The 17,817-nt window shown below is 39.2% G+C and overlaps 1 protein-coding gene across 3 annotated transcripts in view; it reads left to right on the forward strand.

Annotated features, from left to right (window-relative positions):
* The window catches only part of fgf14 (fibroblast growth factor 14), a 49,755-nt gene that overhangs the window by 17,851 nt on the left and 14,087 nt on the right, over nt 1-17,817 (forward strand). The window contains exon 1 of one of the 3 annotated variants that reach the window (XM_077616673.1): nt 16,856-17,396. The exons of the other annotated variants lie outside the window; for them this stretch is intronic. Within the exon in view, the coding sequence (XP_077472799.1) occupies nt 17,204-17,396 (193 nt within the window). The 5' untranslated portion in view covers nt 16,856-17,203. Of the gene's footprint in view, nt 1-16,855; nt 17,397-17,817 lie in introns of those variants that run through there. 3 annotated transcript variants of the gene reach the window in all.

Raw genomic sequence — 17,817 nt, forward strand, 5'->3', positions numbered from 1 at the left:
AACAGAAAGAAAAACTTTCTAGTTATTGTTGGCCTCAAGTAAATGATAAAAAAATATTGATTATGGCCCACACAAGAAGCTTAAAAACCCCTCCGTCTCCCCTTAAGCTCCGCCCCTGGAGAAGCCAGTTCCCTCATCAGAATGACTTGTTTTCCATACGAGCAAATAAAATGGCTGCCATTAAGTTAAGAATGGTGCTGACGAATTATACCTGTCAATTTGTTGTTCTGTCTAATCACCCTCTTGCTACTGCCACAATGAAATTTCCCGAATACGGGATGAATAAAGTTATCCAATCCAATCCAATCACAGGGCCGGTCACGGGGGCTTTAAAAGTACCCCAGGCTGAACACATGTTTTCTTAGCATGTTTATCCTCCATATACTCTGTCAGCAGCACTTCCATTTCATCAATAAATTAGACATCTTGGCACCACGACAATGCCATTATGAATATTTCACTGTATTGTTTTTCAGCATTACACACTTTTGAATACTTCATGTTTTTCGTACAGATGCAGGTCTCATGTGGAAGGTTCTGAAATGACCCAGACAGCCCTTAGAGGGAGCAAATTAATAGGAAATATTCAAAATGTGAAGGAAATGACATGTATAGTGTACCCAAAAATTGACAGGTTACCCAAAATTAAATCAAAATCGATTGGGTTTCTGGCGCTGTCAATGTCAGCAACGAGTTATAAAAAAAAGTGTAAAAATTCCGCAAAATGAATAAGAAGTGGCTGAAAATCTACAGAAAATGACCCAGAAATCTAAAAAAATGTTCAAAATAAATCAGTGTCCACTGCAGAAATTGAGAAATTGAATATTTTTATTTGCTTAACAATAAGAAGGCATCACTTTTTAGCAAAATTCAATCAAGGCGTGATTAAACCTAGCTAAAAAGCTTGTTTATTTATTTATTTATTTATTTATTGACAGCTGCTCTCAAAAACTGTAGTACTACCACAATACTTCTTGACGGTACAGGAAACATAGAACAAAGTCCTCCCCAACCTGGTGAATTCCCTTTGTCCCCGAATCAATTATAAAACAAAAAGTACTGTAAAACTCTGCACGGGAGCCGCCAACTTTGTTAAAGTGCGCCCGCGTGTACATTTTGTCTATGATTCGCTACAGCGGAAATATAGTTGAGCCATTTCTTGCACTCTTATCTCGATGTTAAATTTATAATGATCTCAAGCCCGCCTCTTTTTTTTAGAGCAGTGCACAAAGCACTTTAGTTGCTTGTTTTCAGCATAAATGCGGGGAATGAAATATCTTATTGGAACAATTTGACAGTCTGCTGACATCATCTAATTTGGTGGGATCTAACACCCACCAAAACGTATGTATAAAAGATTATCTAGTCTAGCGTATCCATATTTTTTGGACTATAAATTACCCCGGGGTAGAAGTCACACCAGTCAAAGAATACACATTGAAGAGAAAAAGATGTATTATCAAGTCACATTGTTAGGAGGGCCACTTACAGTAATCCCTCGAATATCGCGGTTAATGTAGAACAGACAAAAAAAATGCGAAGTAGGATCACCCCCATTATAACTATCGCAATACATGTTTTCGCGCCTATACAGAAGTACAAGTACAGTTAACAAAATATTATACAATAGCAACATTTATTAAATATTACACCTATATGGATGTCAAAACTGTAACTACTTTAAATACTGTACTCACAGTGAAAATAGTTCCTCTCCACTTGATATAAATTTAAATAAATAAAAAGGTAAATGATAGTTTTAGTCCAAGTCCTTTGTCGTCTTGTCGCCATGGGTCCATTGTCCGCAATATTCGAGGGATTACTGTATTCAGAAACCAAAAACAAAAGACTTTAACGTACTATGACCTGGTGTCCACATGTGTTGACATCACATTGTTGTTTGTCAGAGACTACAATGTTAAATTTTCGACTAGAAGGGCCTGGCGTCCACTTATGATGTGAACATCATTTTTCTCAGTAACTATATCAGGTACAAAGATAATTCTTTGTTTGAGGTCCCAATTAGCCTAAGTACCAAAGCGAAAATAAAAATGCATGCCTTGCAAGAGTTTGTGTCTTAGGAGGTTAAAGAACCATAATACAATGGGGAACAACAGGGAAAATAGGCGTCTTGTTCAGATATCTATGAAATGGAAACAGGGTATTGGGGGTTAAGAGAGAATTTTTTTTTGTGAAATAATGGTAGAATAATGTTTTGGCTGGATGTCATGTATTTCAGTTTGCTGTTATTTTGTAGTAATAGTACTAGTTGTAATAATGACGTGGTGTTGTGAGGTTTGCCTGATGACAAAAGTGTACAACCAAAACCAACAAAGTTGCTGTGTGCCTTCAGGAAGAAATAGAGTGCTCTCCTTTTATATGTGCATTTTGGGAGAGTGGCTTTTGCTGAATCTATGTCACCCAAAAGTCAAGGCGTTCCTGCAGTACTGATTTCTCTCCACGTTCTTCTCATATTGCAAGATCTGAATCATTATCGTTCAACTAATGTTTACAATGCTGGGTTCCTAGCCAGACTTTCTTAATAATTGAACATCTGTGACAGACTCAATTTGACTTCCTTATCATAGGTACGCGTTTTCTGTCTTCACACCTGCGGCAGCTGCTCTGTCACTCCTGTTTCTCCAAAATGAAACCCACTCATCACCACTCACTCGCTCCCACTTGTGTTCCATATGGAAAAAGTAGACCTGTTGTCACCCGCATGTGACTCTGCTTGTTTGTGTCTATCTGTTCTCTTCTTTTAATCAGAGTGGGCTGCTTATCAACAATTTTAATTTTAAGTTTATCAACAGCATGTTGATGATTTTTGACTACCGATCCGCAAGATACGCCCATTTTAGACCCATAAAAATAATGCAAAATATCAACCAGGAAATGGCAAATGATATTTTTTTTGTATTAAAGTGGGGTCTTCTTAAGAAAAGTTCTGTTTACAAATATCACATGATGCTCAGGTACTTTTACTAGAAAAGTAGTCCCACTTAACGGATATTTGATTTACAGCAGCTGACCAGGGGCGGAAATAGTTTGTACAGGCCAGGGGGCAATGAGTATCAAGGGCCCCTTAACTTAATGGTTGTTAATAAGTTGACAGATAGTGAATGAGTGTAATCCAATGTATTTTTTCGCCCCTTTTCGTCTGCTGCTCCATTGTTTAGTCACCAGCTGGCTATTTTCCACTGCTTTCTTCTCCACCTGAATCACACGTCGATATCTTTGTGTACACTTAACCTTTTCTCTGCCTCCTCGCCTCCTTTTTCGCGAGTCACACAAGCGTACTCATTGACACACACACCGCTACAGTGATGACACGTGTGGCAAGTGGAGTAAGAACAGAGGATCGGAAAGCGAGTGGGGGTGGAGGAGTTATCATTATGAATATGCTCAGTCATGCCAGAATTGCTTGAAAATTTCATGAGACTTGGGCTCAGCGTGGATTTAAGCAGTGAACTACACCGGGGTGTTTTGGTTTTTTGTCATGATGCTACCAAACAAGGCTTGTAGGTAACTACTAATGGCGTGGAAGTTTGAAAGAATTGTGTCAGAATTAGCAAATCAGCCCCGGAACATTCATCTGACATTTTCGTAATGAACATTCTTCTAGTTTCCAAGTAGTGATCATGTACTTTTTCTAAGTATGCCATTTTTTTGGAGTTTGTTCAGGGCTCTCTAAAAGTAAGTTAGTTATTTTTTTTACCAATGCACATTATTATATATATATATCCCAGTCTTATTTTCTTTTCCTGGACTACCATCATTCTTACAAAAGCCAGTTTTATGTGTTCGTTCTTTTTAAACATACCAAATGAGCTAGTAAAAAAAGCAACAATAATTAAAGACAATTGTAAATACAATGGAACCAAGTATTTTGTCAGATTCTCATTTTGCTGGATAAAAAATAATATACTCTGGCTTTTCTTAATACTTTAATAATTTTCTTTATTTATTCTATCCTATTTTAAAAATCACAAAGGCTTTTTCTTACTTTAATCTATTTTTGTTCATTTATTTATTTTCCAAGCCACTTATCCTCATGTTGTGGTTTCTTGAGCCTATCCTGTATACTGTGATTTATTGACCATTTTTCCATTTTTAAAGTATGGACCTCGTACTTTTCTTGGTATGCAGTTTTTTAACTTCTGTGGAGTTTGCTCAGTGTAATTTTTATTTCACAAAAAAGGCACCTATGTTGAAGGACCAAAAATTTGATACCTACTGTTATTCTAGTGGTCTCAGTTGTTTTGCGATTTTTGCATGAACATCTTTTTTTTTTCTGCGCGTGGGTCGGGCGTGAGCGCTAGCTTTTCTAAACATTTAGCGTTTAGCTGTCGGTGGGCATATTCATACCCATCTGTTGTTTAGCGTCAATGCGAGGAAGTGTCAGATTTTGTTGAAGGTGCCTACAAAGTCATCTCAACAGCATAATTTACACTTTTGTTGTTGACATGAAGCAGATGGACCTCACGCACAGTAATACGTGCCACCTTCCTGCATAAAATCCGGAGAGTCTTCTGAATTAGGCAGATTTTTGCAGCATTTTCCGCTACGCAGGCTCGGTTGCGGGGAAGAAGTCGCCCCATCTTGTGACTGAAAGAATAAGCGGCCAAATTGTGTGACCCTTCTGGGTTAGGGTTACGAGAAAGCTAGAAAAAGTCATCAATTCTGGTTGTGATGTCACAACCAGAATTGATGAAAAAAGTGATGCACTGTTTTGGGTGCAGTAACCGTGTGCAGTCGATTGGTCGCCGGTCTTTTGGTCGCCCGTTGTCACGGTCGGGGTGACCAAAAGACCGGCGAACAAAAGACCGGCGAACAAAAGACCGGCGACCAAAAGACCGGCGACCAAAAGACCGGCGACAAAACAAGGTAAAACAACACGGTCTACGCATCAATAAAAGCCAACAATGGCCATGAGCAGTTTCACTGAGCCGACGTGTGAGTGTAGAAGAGTTTGTATGTACATGCGTTGTCCCTTTAAGAAGGTACGTCAGTCAGGGTCTTAACAAGTTCTCCAACAAAAAACAATAAAAGTCCGGGAAATTTGGAGCTTTTCTTTAGCCTAATAATTACTAGGGCATTAAGTATGACTAAATAGTAAATCGCAGTTTGCATTTAGGGAATTTGAGCAACGATTTAAATGGTAATTATCACTTACCTTGCGGGCGACCAAAAGATCGGCGACCAATCGACCGTGTACCCATTAACTATGAAAAGGCAACAAAACCACCACATCTGAGTGCTAAATTTTGTTGTCTACATGTATTATTACACAAGTGCAGTCCATTTTTTGTGGCATAGTTACATTACATAACACTATAAATATTTTTAAAAAAAAATGAATTTACCCCTAGCACAACAGTCCAGAATCAAAGCAGCATTTCATAGCTGAGCAATATAACCAATACAATATCTCATTTAACTTTTATTTGAAAATATTTTTGGATTCGTAGAGGTCTTGATCTCTCCTGGGTTTCATCTTTTTTTGCCTGGTTTGAATTTACTGCACGTTGGGTGTCTTAAAATACTTGAGAATACATTATTTAATGCATTTGTGCATTTGGGCCTGTAGCTTTTGTCATGTTCCATCCATCAAAGTCACTCCTTTTGGGCTTAATCTTTTTTTTTCGTGGCTACATTCCACCCAAAATATGCGGGTATATGACTCAAGTCAATTTTGTCCAAGGCAAATGTAGGTCGTTTCAATTCCAATGGCAGGCCGGGCTTTTTATAAGTGAGGCCAGCACATATTTTCCAATGTATCGGAGGATTTTGTGATTGCAGAGGCTCGCTTAGAACAGTCCTGATTCTGTCTGGGTGATTTACACCACCTCTGTCTTTTGGCGCCTTTTAACACGTAATGCATGGGTGGGGCGGACTGGGGGGGTTTCGTCTATGCATGATGAATTACCTGCTGTTTACGTGCTAATGCGTGTCAAGGTGTTGTTGTCACAACCTCGCAACAGCCTACAGGGTTTTTTTCCTTTGGCCAAATAGAGACTAGCTGATGACAGGGATGGCTTGTAATAACAGCGCGGAATAAATGAGAGGCGTTTAGATGAACTACAGGGGTCAATGACAGGCAGCGGAGAGAACCATTCATTATTTGATACGTTAGATTTAAACGGGTGTGCAAACAAGCGTCCAAAAAGCGGACATATTTCAACTATTTGAGTAACTTTATTGTCCGATCTTATGCAGGAAGCTCCACCTGCAGACATGTCGCATCAATTGAGCAAAAAATCATGAATATTCAACAAAAAGAGCTTTTCTTTACTTCCCTCGCTGTCCTAACGTCCTCATCTCTGCGTGACTTTTGGCTCTAAAGAAGGTTTAAAAAATGAAATGCTTTCTGTCAAATCCACGTCATCAAATTTTGTCATTTGCTTCAATGATGCTTAATTGGATTTAACCTTCTGTCAGTTATTTTGTGTTCATTCCCCCCCACTTTTATACTGTATGCCGCTGTGTTTAACCCCTGCAGGGACAGTCATCATTTTGCTAGGTGATGATTTCTAAAAAAAATGCCCCCTAGAAAATACCATTTATACTCCAGTGCAACTTATATATTTGTTTCCCTTTCATTATGCATTCTTTGGCTAATGCGATAGTTGCGACTTTTAATCCAAAAATACCCTAATTAATATCCAATATATCTTTCTGTATTGCATTCATGTTAACAATTAAAACATTTCCTATTCATAGACAGGTAGTCTTGATTTTTACAAATATATCACAGTAATAATAACCATTACTGCAGTTAGATACTTATTTGAAATCATATACAACAAAGTATATAATAAACATAAATTTCACCCCATATTATTATATTTATTTGAATTTCACTACAGAAAACAAATGGCGTCCTACGATGGTTGCTCTGTAGCGTTCTTAATCAGCTAATGCGGTTGACTGGTGGCGACGAAATCCCGCCGATGGTCGTATCGAGCGCCACTCCCGCCCGTCCATTTACTCCCTCTCCCACCCAAAGGGATGACATGGTTTCTCTGGGAAGGGAGTGCAGCTTTCAAAGCACTGTGGGAGGAAAGAGTGGGTTGCTTGGGAAGTAGTGGGAGGCTTTTTGGGAAGATTGCACTGCTCACGCTAATACCAAGACTCAAAGAAGAAAGGATCTTATCATCTGAAAGGTTTATGTAATCTGCTAGTGTTAGGCTGGGGCTGTCCAAACTTATGGTGGAAACCTTCGGGTAGCACCCGACATGATAACATCCACCATAACGATGATCCCAGGATATGGCGATCATACAGTTAACCACTTGGCTGATCGACTATCGCCGATTCACCATATGACGACTTGGATACGCCAAATATATGTAAATTTATAGTGATGGAACAATAATACAAACATGAAATGGCCAAGTCACAATTGGAGATAATTTCACTAGCTACTAGAGGGCAGTGTTTAACTTTAGGAGTTGAATTATAGTACAGAGCAGATTTTTAAAAGCCCCAAAAATATTAAATAGAGACCATAAAAACACTTTCCCAACATCACGGTAATTCACTTATTGCGTCAGGTCCTGGAACCCATTAACCGTCATAAATATGCTATTACTGTACATGGGTCAGGAAATCATTCTACAGTACAAACAAGCTCATCATTCTATTGTTAAAATTCAATAGGTTTATCACTTGTAGATGTCCAATTCATCTAATATGGGAGGGTAGCAGTAAATGAACATTTAATGTTTTTTTTTAATATTTTTTTGCTCATATGAGCTTTTATGAGGCAGGTTATTCATCCCCCCTGCAATTTTTTTGTGTGTTTTTCACACCAAAGCTATTTCTGGCATTACATTAGCTGTTGAAAGGTTAACATGTGCCACGAATGTGGAAGAAATGGCTCAAAAATAATAATACACATCCTCTGGAAAATACAATTGACGGCATTTTCAAAATAACAAGACAGCAAAAGGTTGTAAGATGCACGATTTGCCTATTTAAATAGATATTTGTTCTCTTACCCTCTTTTTTAGTATGCAGCAATCTAATCTGTGTATTTCTGAAAATATTCAATAGCGAATAATATATTTTTTTATAGTGTTTTACAGCTTGACCAAAGCACTTTCGCGAGCTCATAGCATGAAACGCCAAGCGATTGTTTCTAAAATTAGCACTTCTTAGATCCGACAGTCTGGCCAACCTATGACCTTTAAACACCGGTTCTCTCATTGTCCGTCACATAAAATTACCCATGCAGAAAAATTTATGTGGTGTGCGCCGACGGTGGATCTTCATTGACTTGACGTGGAGGCCGCTTCGATGGCCCTTTCATATCGTTGAGATTTTAAAGTATGAAGTACATTATGAAAAAATGGACTCACTGACTGTGTTAAACTCTGCAAAAAAAAAAAGTGACAGCCTTCGAGCATTATAGCAGGTCAATATTAAGAGAGTAACTTTCAGCTCATGTCTTAAATATTTTAGTTCTGGTGTGTCACTTTAGTGCCAAAAGCAATTACTAACGTGTCAGTCTTCGTTAGGGCTTGATAGTGGCCGTTTAAATTAGGGTGTGATGATAACCATAGAATAGGAAATAAATCTGAAAAGATATGTTAAGAAAGGAGTATTTTTAACTACATTTTTTTATGAGAACAAAGATGCACTTAGTTTAGGGATACAGTGATATTAAACTTTAAAAAGGACAATGAAAAATAAAGGATGAGTGAAAAATGAATACGCTAAGCTTATTTGTTTTGGATTTAAATTAATAAATTAAACAAACATTTATTCAAAATTAATGAATACATGTACTTGTAGGATTTCTGAGGGTTTTTTTTATTTGCTGGGATTTTGAGTATGATCTAAATGTATTTTTTAAATGTGTATTGAGGCATCTTAAATCACACACAATATGCTGACATCATTTCATGCCTATTTGGTTTATACTCGTATTTTATCGAAATGAAAGCACAATGAAAATCAATGCTCCAACAACCATGAGAGTGACTTTTAAGCCACTTCTTCCTGCGACAAACAAACCTTTAAACCTTGTATTTTACATAAATAAACTTATACGGTGAATAAACTTGGTCAGCCAATGCCAAAAAATTACCTATTTTACTTGTGATTTGATATAATATGAAAATATCAAAAAAAATATCTGTACATCTATAAATATTTGCATTATACTTAGCATTTTGTTCCTTTTGTATTTCAGTTACAGGCTTAGAAAGTCACCATGTATCACTGCCATTAGCAGCTAATGTTTTAATACCTAAAAATGTGAAAAAAATAATTTTTCTATAGATTCCGATCCAATTTCTAATCAGGGAAATCCCTTTACTGACGTCTGTGTTATGACATCATAAGCACACCCAGAAAAGTCTTGAAATCTCAACCCAATGAGATAATTTGCTGTTTAATAATCCGAGGTGTTGTTCTGACGTGAAAAAGCGAGCGCTGTATCACGCGCTAAAGACTAACGTCTGCTCCCAATCAAACATCTGCGTTCCCACCGACGTAATAATAGTATCATCCTGCGCCACTCACTCACAGCAATTGGAAAGTGTGTCCTCAGGCGCTGATCTATGCGCATGAGCCTCTCTTACGTAATGTGCAAATGAATTGGCACGGCACACTTTTTCATTGATATATGTACCACAAATCTAACAATATGAAGTGTTTCACTAAGATTGGCATCCAATCATGTGGCTCTTAAAAAGACAATTAAAACTCTTTACCAACATTCACTTACCCTGCCCTAATATATATACATATATATTATACACACCGTATTTTCAGGACTATAAGTCACACTTTTTTCATATTTTGGCTTCTCTAATGCTCAAGTGCAACTTATATGTGGTTTCTTTTTTCTGACCACCAGAATACTATTATGTTTTTTGTTTGTTTGTTTTTAGAGCTTTTTTAAAATCTGTTAACATAGGCCTTTTGGACTGTTGTTCTTCATTTTAGTATTGTGACTAATGTATGTTTGTTCTTGGTTTCTGATAAAATATGGGGGAAAATTTTACTCCAGTGCGACCTCTCTTTAACAAATTAAAGTGGAAGGATTTGCATTTGGTCTTTATTTGATTTATCTTCTCCTTGGTGGGAAAAGTTTGGACACCCCTAGGATAAATGAATAAAATAGTGAACTAAATCAACACAAGTTCACAAAGAATCAATGTATTTAAATATTTTTATTATTCATGATTAGACTTGCTGACACAAAAAATAGACTTTCTGGCCATAACTTCTTTTTAGCTTCGATTTTTTTTTTTTTTTTATTAGTTTTCGTCCATGTTTTCAGTGTCTATCGTCAAACCTATTTCATGTATTTAGAAGAAAATCAACAAAATGAATAGAACATCTCTTTTATTTCATATTCTAGTGACCAGGAGAGGACTGAACTGTAAAATCCAGACTGGGGGCAGCGCTTATTTCTCCTCCTTTGGATATATTTGATCCATGTTTAATTCATGATGTCGCTCCACGCTGTGTCGGCCCCGAGCAAATTGGACTTGATGGCTTTCCATTTAGAGGTTGCTCCCTTTTGCTTGCTGAAGTCGACCACGAGGCTTGTAGTCTTTTATGAGAAGCGAGAGAGCCAAAGTGTGTGTTTTTTCTCGTCTGGTGTCAGATCCTGCGGTAAAGTTCTGCTGAGCCCTGCACTGTCCTCTAGCGGCTCAACGTCGGTAAAGCATCTGCAGCCTCTCCATCTGTTTATCAATTTATTTTGTTTATACTGCGAGTATTTATTCTACTTAAATCATCCTTGAGCCGAGGGATTTATCCTTTTATTCGCACCAGTCTAATCTCACAACAGAAAAATGACACAAAAACTGAAATTGATCTGCAGCATAGTGAAATATATCCATTCAGAGGCGGTTCTAGCTGTTTTTGCGCCATGGGCGGACAATCTTTTGGGCCCCCCAAGAAACCCCACCCCAATGTACAAACCTGGTGTTGGAGCAATTTCCTACTGAACATGCACTAATGTTTTTTTTGTCTGATAAAATTGATTTAATTTATCAGGGGAAAAAAAGATGGCCACCACAGCAAAGAAACTAAACGAATGAACAAGTTAACCTTTGCTTACGCCACTCCTGTGGGTGACCCTGGCTTTCTGACCAACGGCAAAAACAGGATTAAACCTTTGTTTTGCGCTTTTTGGGGGGGTTTATTTGACAAAGAAAAGGACGACAAGTTGTGGCTGAGTGAATTCCAATCTTTAGGTTTTAAGAAAATACCACTCCGATAAAGACGTGTGTTAGCGATGTCCACAAAATTTAAACGACAGTTCGTATTTTTTATTTCTTTGCAAGAATTAACTATTGAAAAAAACATTTGAAAAGCATTAGAAAATTAGATAATTCGTGTTAACAATCTTGTCTACACGTGTGTATATGAATGACCATTTTGCCACCCTCTATTGGGCAAGATGCAAACTTCACGCGTACGCAGTATGCGGTTGTCACCTCCAACTAATTGATATTCTCCCACGCCGCCCCGGGCTTCCCAAAGGAACGGCAAACTGCTGAGGAAGCTCGTCTCCCTCTTCCTCTGCTGCATCCTTAAAAATAGGACGTCGACACTATGGATATGTGATCAAAATGCAGATGACAGGGTTTGGCTATGCTTGCCAGACTATGTGCCTCCCCGAAAAAAGGCCATCAAGGGAAGGTCAGGGGAAGATAATAAAGGTTGATCACTTTTACAAATTTCTTATGTAAAAGTCATTTAGCCAAGTCGTCCCATCAGGTATTTATGATCGCTACCTCCATACGTTATTGTATTCCGTCACTTGATTGGAAATCGGGCCCGATCACGTAAGTTAAAGAGGAACAGAATCAAATGACTAAAAAAAGATCAGGTTTTTAAAATGTATTTTCCAGGCTATAAGTCGCAATTTTTCATAAGTTGACTTGGCCTGCACAAGTGCAGCTTATTTATTTATATATTTATTTTCCTGACCAGACTGTTAGGTTGCTTTTCTTTTAAACTACAGTTGTCTCAAAACTTTTATGTAAATGCCAGTTTTCTCCATTTTACCATTGTTAATTTAACATATGGTTTGATAAACTGAAAAAAATGCTTTCCCAGATATGTGACTTCCACTCCAGTGCGCTATATAATATACATCTACATATACGTATTTTTTTCCTTTTCATTGTGTATTCTTTTTGTCTGTCTAAAATATTTATTTTTTAGTATTAATTCATTGTCTCCCATTGAAGGTGAAGAAAAATGGGCTTGTTCCTTATTCATTTTGGACTGATTATCCTCACAATTTATGGGATGCCGGAGCCTATCCCAGCCAACTGTGGCTCACTTTGTTATCATCCCATTTCAATCAGTACTGCATGTTCCCTAGGTAACTAGTCATCTTTCCATACTAGCCATTCTACCGGTTCCCTCACGTGGGGAGCTAATCACAGCAATTGAAGTATTAAAGAAGTCATTCAAGCGGCAAGTGGGCTATTTTTGAGTGGCACTTACTGCGTTTCATTAGTGTCCCCGTCAGAGGCTTCTGTGCCCCTGGCTAGGTTTTAATTTTGTCCTCTTGGGCTGATGGGGGGGGGGGGGGGGGGGGGGGGGGGTTGGATAAGGTTCCGTCCGTCATCCTAGCGAAATGGAGACTCGTATTAACCTGGCGTGACACTGACTCCTAGGGCGTATTTGAGTGCCTGGCAGCCATTATGGGATGTACTTTTCAATGATTTTATGACACATGCTTACCAGATGATGAGCTAAAGGTTTGTGTCCATTTGGCCCTATTGGAAGGTTTCCGAAAGCTAGAGAAGCCTTTTTTTGTCATCACGGATTTCATATTGGCCAAGTCCAAAGCGCAAAATGCATTTTGATTGCAGTTGTTGTTGTAGAAGTACGCCGTGACTTTTATTTGGGGTGTACAAGTTGTTTTTGTGTTAGTAAATTTTGACTCCAAGTCAACTTTTCAGTGACGTGACTTATCGTTTGAGGATATTACTAAAAAATGCAGGAGCCGTGCGTGGGACCTGAATGAGAGAAATATACGGGCATTAAGAACGGCAATTTTATTTGACAGGGTTTCAGAGCGGGGGATTCCTGTGAGTGGTCCAAGTTGGCAAGGAGCTGGCATCAGGCAGGCAGGCAGGCAAGGCAACAAAGTGATCTAAACAACAGAGGCAAATATGAGAAAGATTCATAGAGCACTTTTTTTTTTTCTCCATAGGCGGCTTTGTAATCCTTTTATTTGTTAAATAGGCGATCGGAGTCGAGTGAAAAGGAAAAAGATTCAGGTTTCAAAATGTATTCATCTTTTAGTACTAACTCATCGGCTGCCATTGCGATATACATCCCTCACATTAAAACTCAAACCAATTGAATTTGAATTCTTTGGACATTCTTCAATGCCATAAAATATCAGAGTTTTAACCTTAAACTTTGAAAAGTCCACTTCCTTCTCACACTTTGTTTCCACCTCCAGTTTTTTGGTTGATGTTCCAAGAAAGCCAAAGAACAAACAAAAAGGCAATTTGCCAAATCTGTTCTTGCGCAATTGAGGTATTTGTTCTCTGCATTATATGCCATAATGAAGAAAGGCGGCCTGCAGGCGGAGCAGCGAGAATCAGCATCAATCGCCTTGTTTATCCAAATCGTGTCGCCTGACATTTGGTTGCAGCGTCGCTGCAGGGCATTGAAGTCAAGCTAATGTCATTTCCTCAAAGCAGATTCAATTAGAATGTTTGGTCCTGATGAGACGAGCCTTCGTCCCATTCTATTGCATCCTTGCTTTTTCCACCCACCGCTACACGTGTCATAAAAAAATAAACACTATTGACATTTCAAAACATAGCTGCCCAAACTATGACCCTCTGCTGCAACATTTTGAGATATAATTGAATATCCCCTGCACAAGAAGCTTCAGTTCAATCTACATGCTTTTGCATTTCTCAGTTTTAACACAAGAGGTAGGTAGTTACTTAAACAGTGTCTCTGTATTAGCCAAGGGATCAAAATTTGACATGTTGAACATATAACAGCATCTAGAATTTCAGTATTTTGTTTTACATGTATGTACATGTATATGTATGTATATGTACGTATACATGTATATATGTAAAACAAAATACTGAAATTCTACAAGATTAGATGTCTATCTATCTCCATCAACGGCTGCCCATGATTGAATACGTTAAAAAATAGATCATCTATTTGCTTTTTTCTTTAATTTTTTGCATGATTCCGATCCCTTATTTAACAAAAGTACTTGGAATGATTTCAAAGTTTGGCCACCCACTTCACTAACGCATCCATCTTCTTTGCATTTTCACAAAAATGACTCACTTGGCTTAAAATTGCTTCTAAACAACAGCCAAAGTATCAAAATATGCCTACCATATATTTTTGGTGACGAAAAGTCACAAATGCATATAATTTGTCTGCAGTTTGTGGCCAACAAATGCAACGTGCTCAGGGGGTTCAACTGTCAAGTTAACCGTAACCATGTTAGCTCCGAGTGGACGCAGTATAAATGGGGCGGCATTTGGGAGCAGGAGGGGAGGCTTTTGGCTAAAGTGAGCTTTGGAATGGGACCGTCATGGAGACTCGCGCATTTACGTGCAGGAGGAAAAAAAATGTAGGTATGTGTGCTCTCAACCTGTTTTTTTTTTCCTGAGTAGAACATTCCTCTAAATTATCTTCACGCCATTACGGTAATGAAATGCGGCGGTGGTAGTTGCGAAAAATCTACTTTTCTGTTGTGCTGGATCATTATAGAAAATATAGTTTGTTGGTATTGGAGTGATACTTTAATGGGTTGTGATTATTTCGTAGCGTGAATCTTGCTTGTCATGTAGTCAATATGTTGAAATTGAAGGCTGCCACGCCCTCTTGGAACATGCAATTCAATCATTTGCGGGCCCGAGGAAAGAAAACAAATCAAAAATACATCCCTGTTCAGTTTTAATGTTCAAAATAATGTGATTTGGATCATAATGTTTGAAAGGGTAACACGTTTCATTGATTGTTTTTCAAAATTTGAATTCAATTTCAAAGACTCATATTTGTTTTGAATTCAAAGTACGAATGGATTTGTGGTTGATTTGCCTGGCTTGGGTGTGGGCAGCGTGGGATCGATTCCCGCTCGGTGGCGTTGTGGTTGTGAGTGCCGATGGTTGTTTGTCTCTGTTTGCCGTACGACTGACTGACGGCCAGTCTCAGGTGTGCAGCGATCAAAATGGTTGTTAAATAAATGAAAGTGAAAAGATTTTCTATCTAATCCTTTCGACTAGGATCATCTCTCACCGCCATTGACAGTGATAGAATGTTGACAGAATGGAATGGAAAGACTGGATCCAATGGATTGGACATCTATTGCCTTCAACTGCAGCTAACCATTACCATTTAACATTTTACTGCAGTTTAACAAAAAAAAAAATGCAATGTCACATGATGGCAACTCTTTTGGAGTGTTTTTATGCACCCCAACTAGATTGCGCCCTAGGGGGTCGCTTACAATAGCACATGGCAAAAACCGGCCCTGCATGTAGCCATCGAAGACAATATACCATAAAGTGTGTCTTGCGAGAGATTGTTTGCTGGTGAAGGTGAGCGCATTCCTGCCCACATTTCTCGCCTCATTTACTTGCTGTGTGTGCTTGCCATGTTCCCCCTTTGGGAGGTGAAATATCGAGTCCATGTCATGAAGGGTTGGTTAGTATTCCGCTTGACTTGTCTTCCTTTTTTTTTTGCTGTAGTAAAACAAGGAGAGCACTCTGTCCCGAATATGATTAGATGAGCAGATCAGCGTCTCAGTCACGGTCTGATAGTGTCCGCTGCTGGTCGCAGCCTTTTACTGCATCCACCAGCAGATGAATTCACTGCACGTTTCGTGGGGAATACTTATATTGTATATTTGGATTTTAATTCCCTTATCAGTCATGTTCTTTTTTTTTTCTCGGTCGCCATCTAGCTCGAGCAACAAATACGATCTTTTGGTTAATGAGGATGGATGAATGAGCCAGATGCGCATCCCTCAGCTCTCGGCATCCAATAATAGTACAGCTGGATTCAACAGGTGTATGGCGGGGGGTTGGAGGACCCCCGGGACTAGCCTTTCCCTCTCACCCTCCCTCTTTGTAGCCCAGAGCTTTTAATTACAGCCGCAAACAGCAGATGGCTCTCTCGAGTTTTAATTCGGTTGCCTGTGATTTGCTGCTGTAAGTCTCTCTCTTTCTCCCTCCCTATCTCTCTCTACCTCTCTCACTCTGTCTCTCCCCTTCTCTATTTGTCTTTTCCTTAACATACACACACTTGATGATTCTAGTATATTACTATCACCTTTAAACCACGGATTCATGGATGCGTGTCATGTTTAAACCAATGCCGCTGTCCATGGTGCTGAAAATGTGGTGCTGATGATAGATGATAGACAAAGCATTTAAACATCACAATTATACTAAATTAGATATTTTCAAACTAGGGCTCGTGAGTCAAATGTGCTGTTAAACGAATATTAAATGCAGCCATTTGTTTCAAGGGCTTAATTGTAAATATTACAATACCTCTTGATTACATTGTGGCTAGTTTTGCTTAACTCATTCACTGCCATTGACAGGTCTAGACCACAAATCCAATTTTAGTATGATTTTTTTTCTGATTCTCTTCAGAAAATCGCACTGCTTTATCATTTAGCCTCCGTATTTGGTCGTGTCGCCTCAGGACAAAGTTGCGTCCAATTATTTGTGCACGCGTGAACTAGCGTCACTTAAACAGCGGCTTGAGCGTGCGTGCTCCGCTGACAGAAGGAAGGACGAGAAGGGAGGGAGGGAGGCAAGGAGGGAGGACCAGCCCGGCTGGTGAAAAGGATGGAAAAAGAGGAGTGCATTTGCCTCCATGCACGCTGCCAGCCACAACTGGACTGGATTTATTTTAGCATTACTCTAACCATATCTACGTATTGGGAGAATATTCCTGAAGACTGCACCCCCCTTTACGCAGCATGCGGATTTACGCACAATTTCCTGGATGAGACACACAGTCCAGTTTTTATCATGTAGTGCTGGGACAGAGAGGGGCTTCTTATCGGTTTTGAATCAAGAAAAGATTGAGATTTTACACTGTAGTGGAGGGGAGAAAAAAGTCCCGCCATGCCGGGACCGTGAGTGGTTTTGTGCGCAAACCGCGGGACCCGGAGCGTCTGTCGGGAGAGGGCTGAAATCGGGCAGCCGCAGCCATGGCCGCTGCCATCGCCAGCGGACTGATCCGGCAAAAGAGGCAAGCGAGGGAGCAGCATTTGGAGCGGCCGGCCACCAACCGCCGTCGCAAGAGTCCCAACAAGAACAAGGGGCTGTGCAACAGTAACCTGGTGGACATCTTCTCCAAAGTGCGCATCTTTGGCCTCAGGAAGCGCAGGCTACGGAGACAAGGTGAAAGTTTTGCCGGCGTAGCCACCGGTTGATTGACACTCCTTTTACACGATCACCTTCAGTTTTTTTTTCATGCTTTCTTTTTTATGTATAGTGTCGATAATATTTTGGTGCACGGACGTAAGAGGTCAGGAAGCATTGATTTTTAGATCACTGGTAATTGTCACGTCCACTCTGGATGCGTATGAGTCACTCAAAATTAAGATATTTGTGTATAGTTGAATGTATTCTATAGTTAAAATGTCTTCTCATTGGGTGTTCATTTTTGTGGTATGTAGCGGATTTTCTGGACTATAAGACGGTCTTTATTCATAATTTGGCTGGGTCTGTGACTTGTTGTCAAGTTTGACTTATATAAGGATATAATGATTCAAAAAAACGGTTAGCATGTCACATTATTTCTGAAAAATCACACATTTCA

This window comes from Stigmatopora argus, chromosome 13, assembly GCF_051989625.1.
Source record: "Stigmatopora argus isolate UIUO_Sarg chromosome 13, RoL_Sarg_1.0, whole genome shotgun sequence".
Lineage (NCBI taxonomy): Eukaryota > Metazoa > Chordata > Actinopteri > Syngnathiformes > Syngnathidae > Stigmatopora > Stigmatopora argus.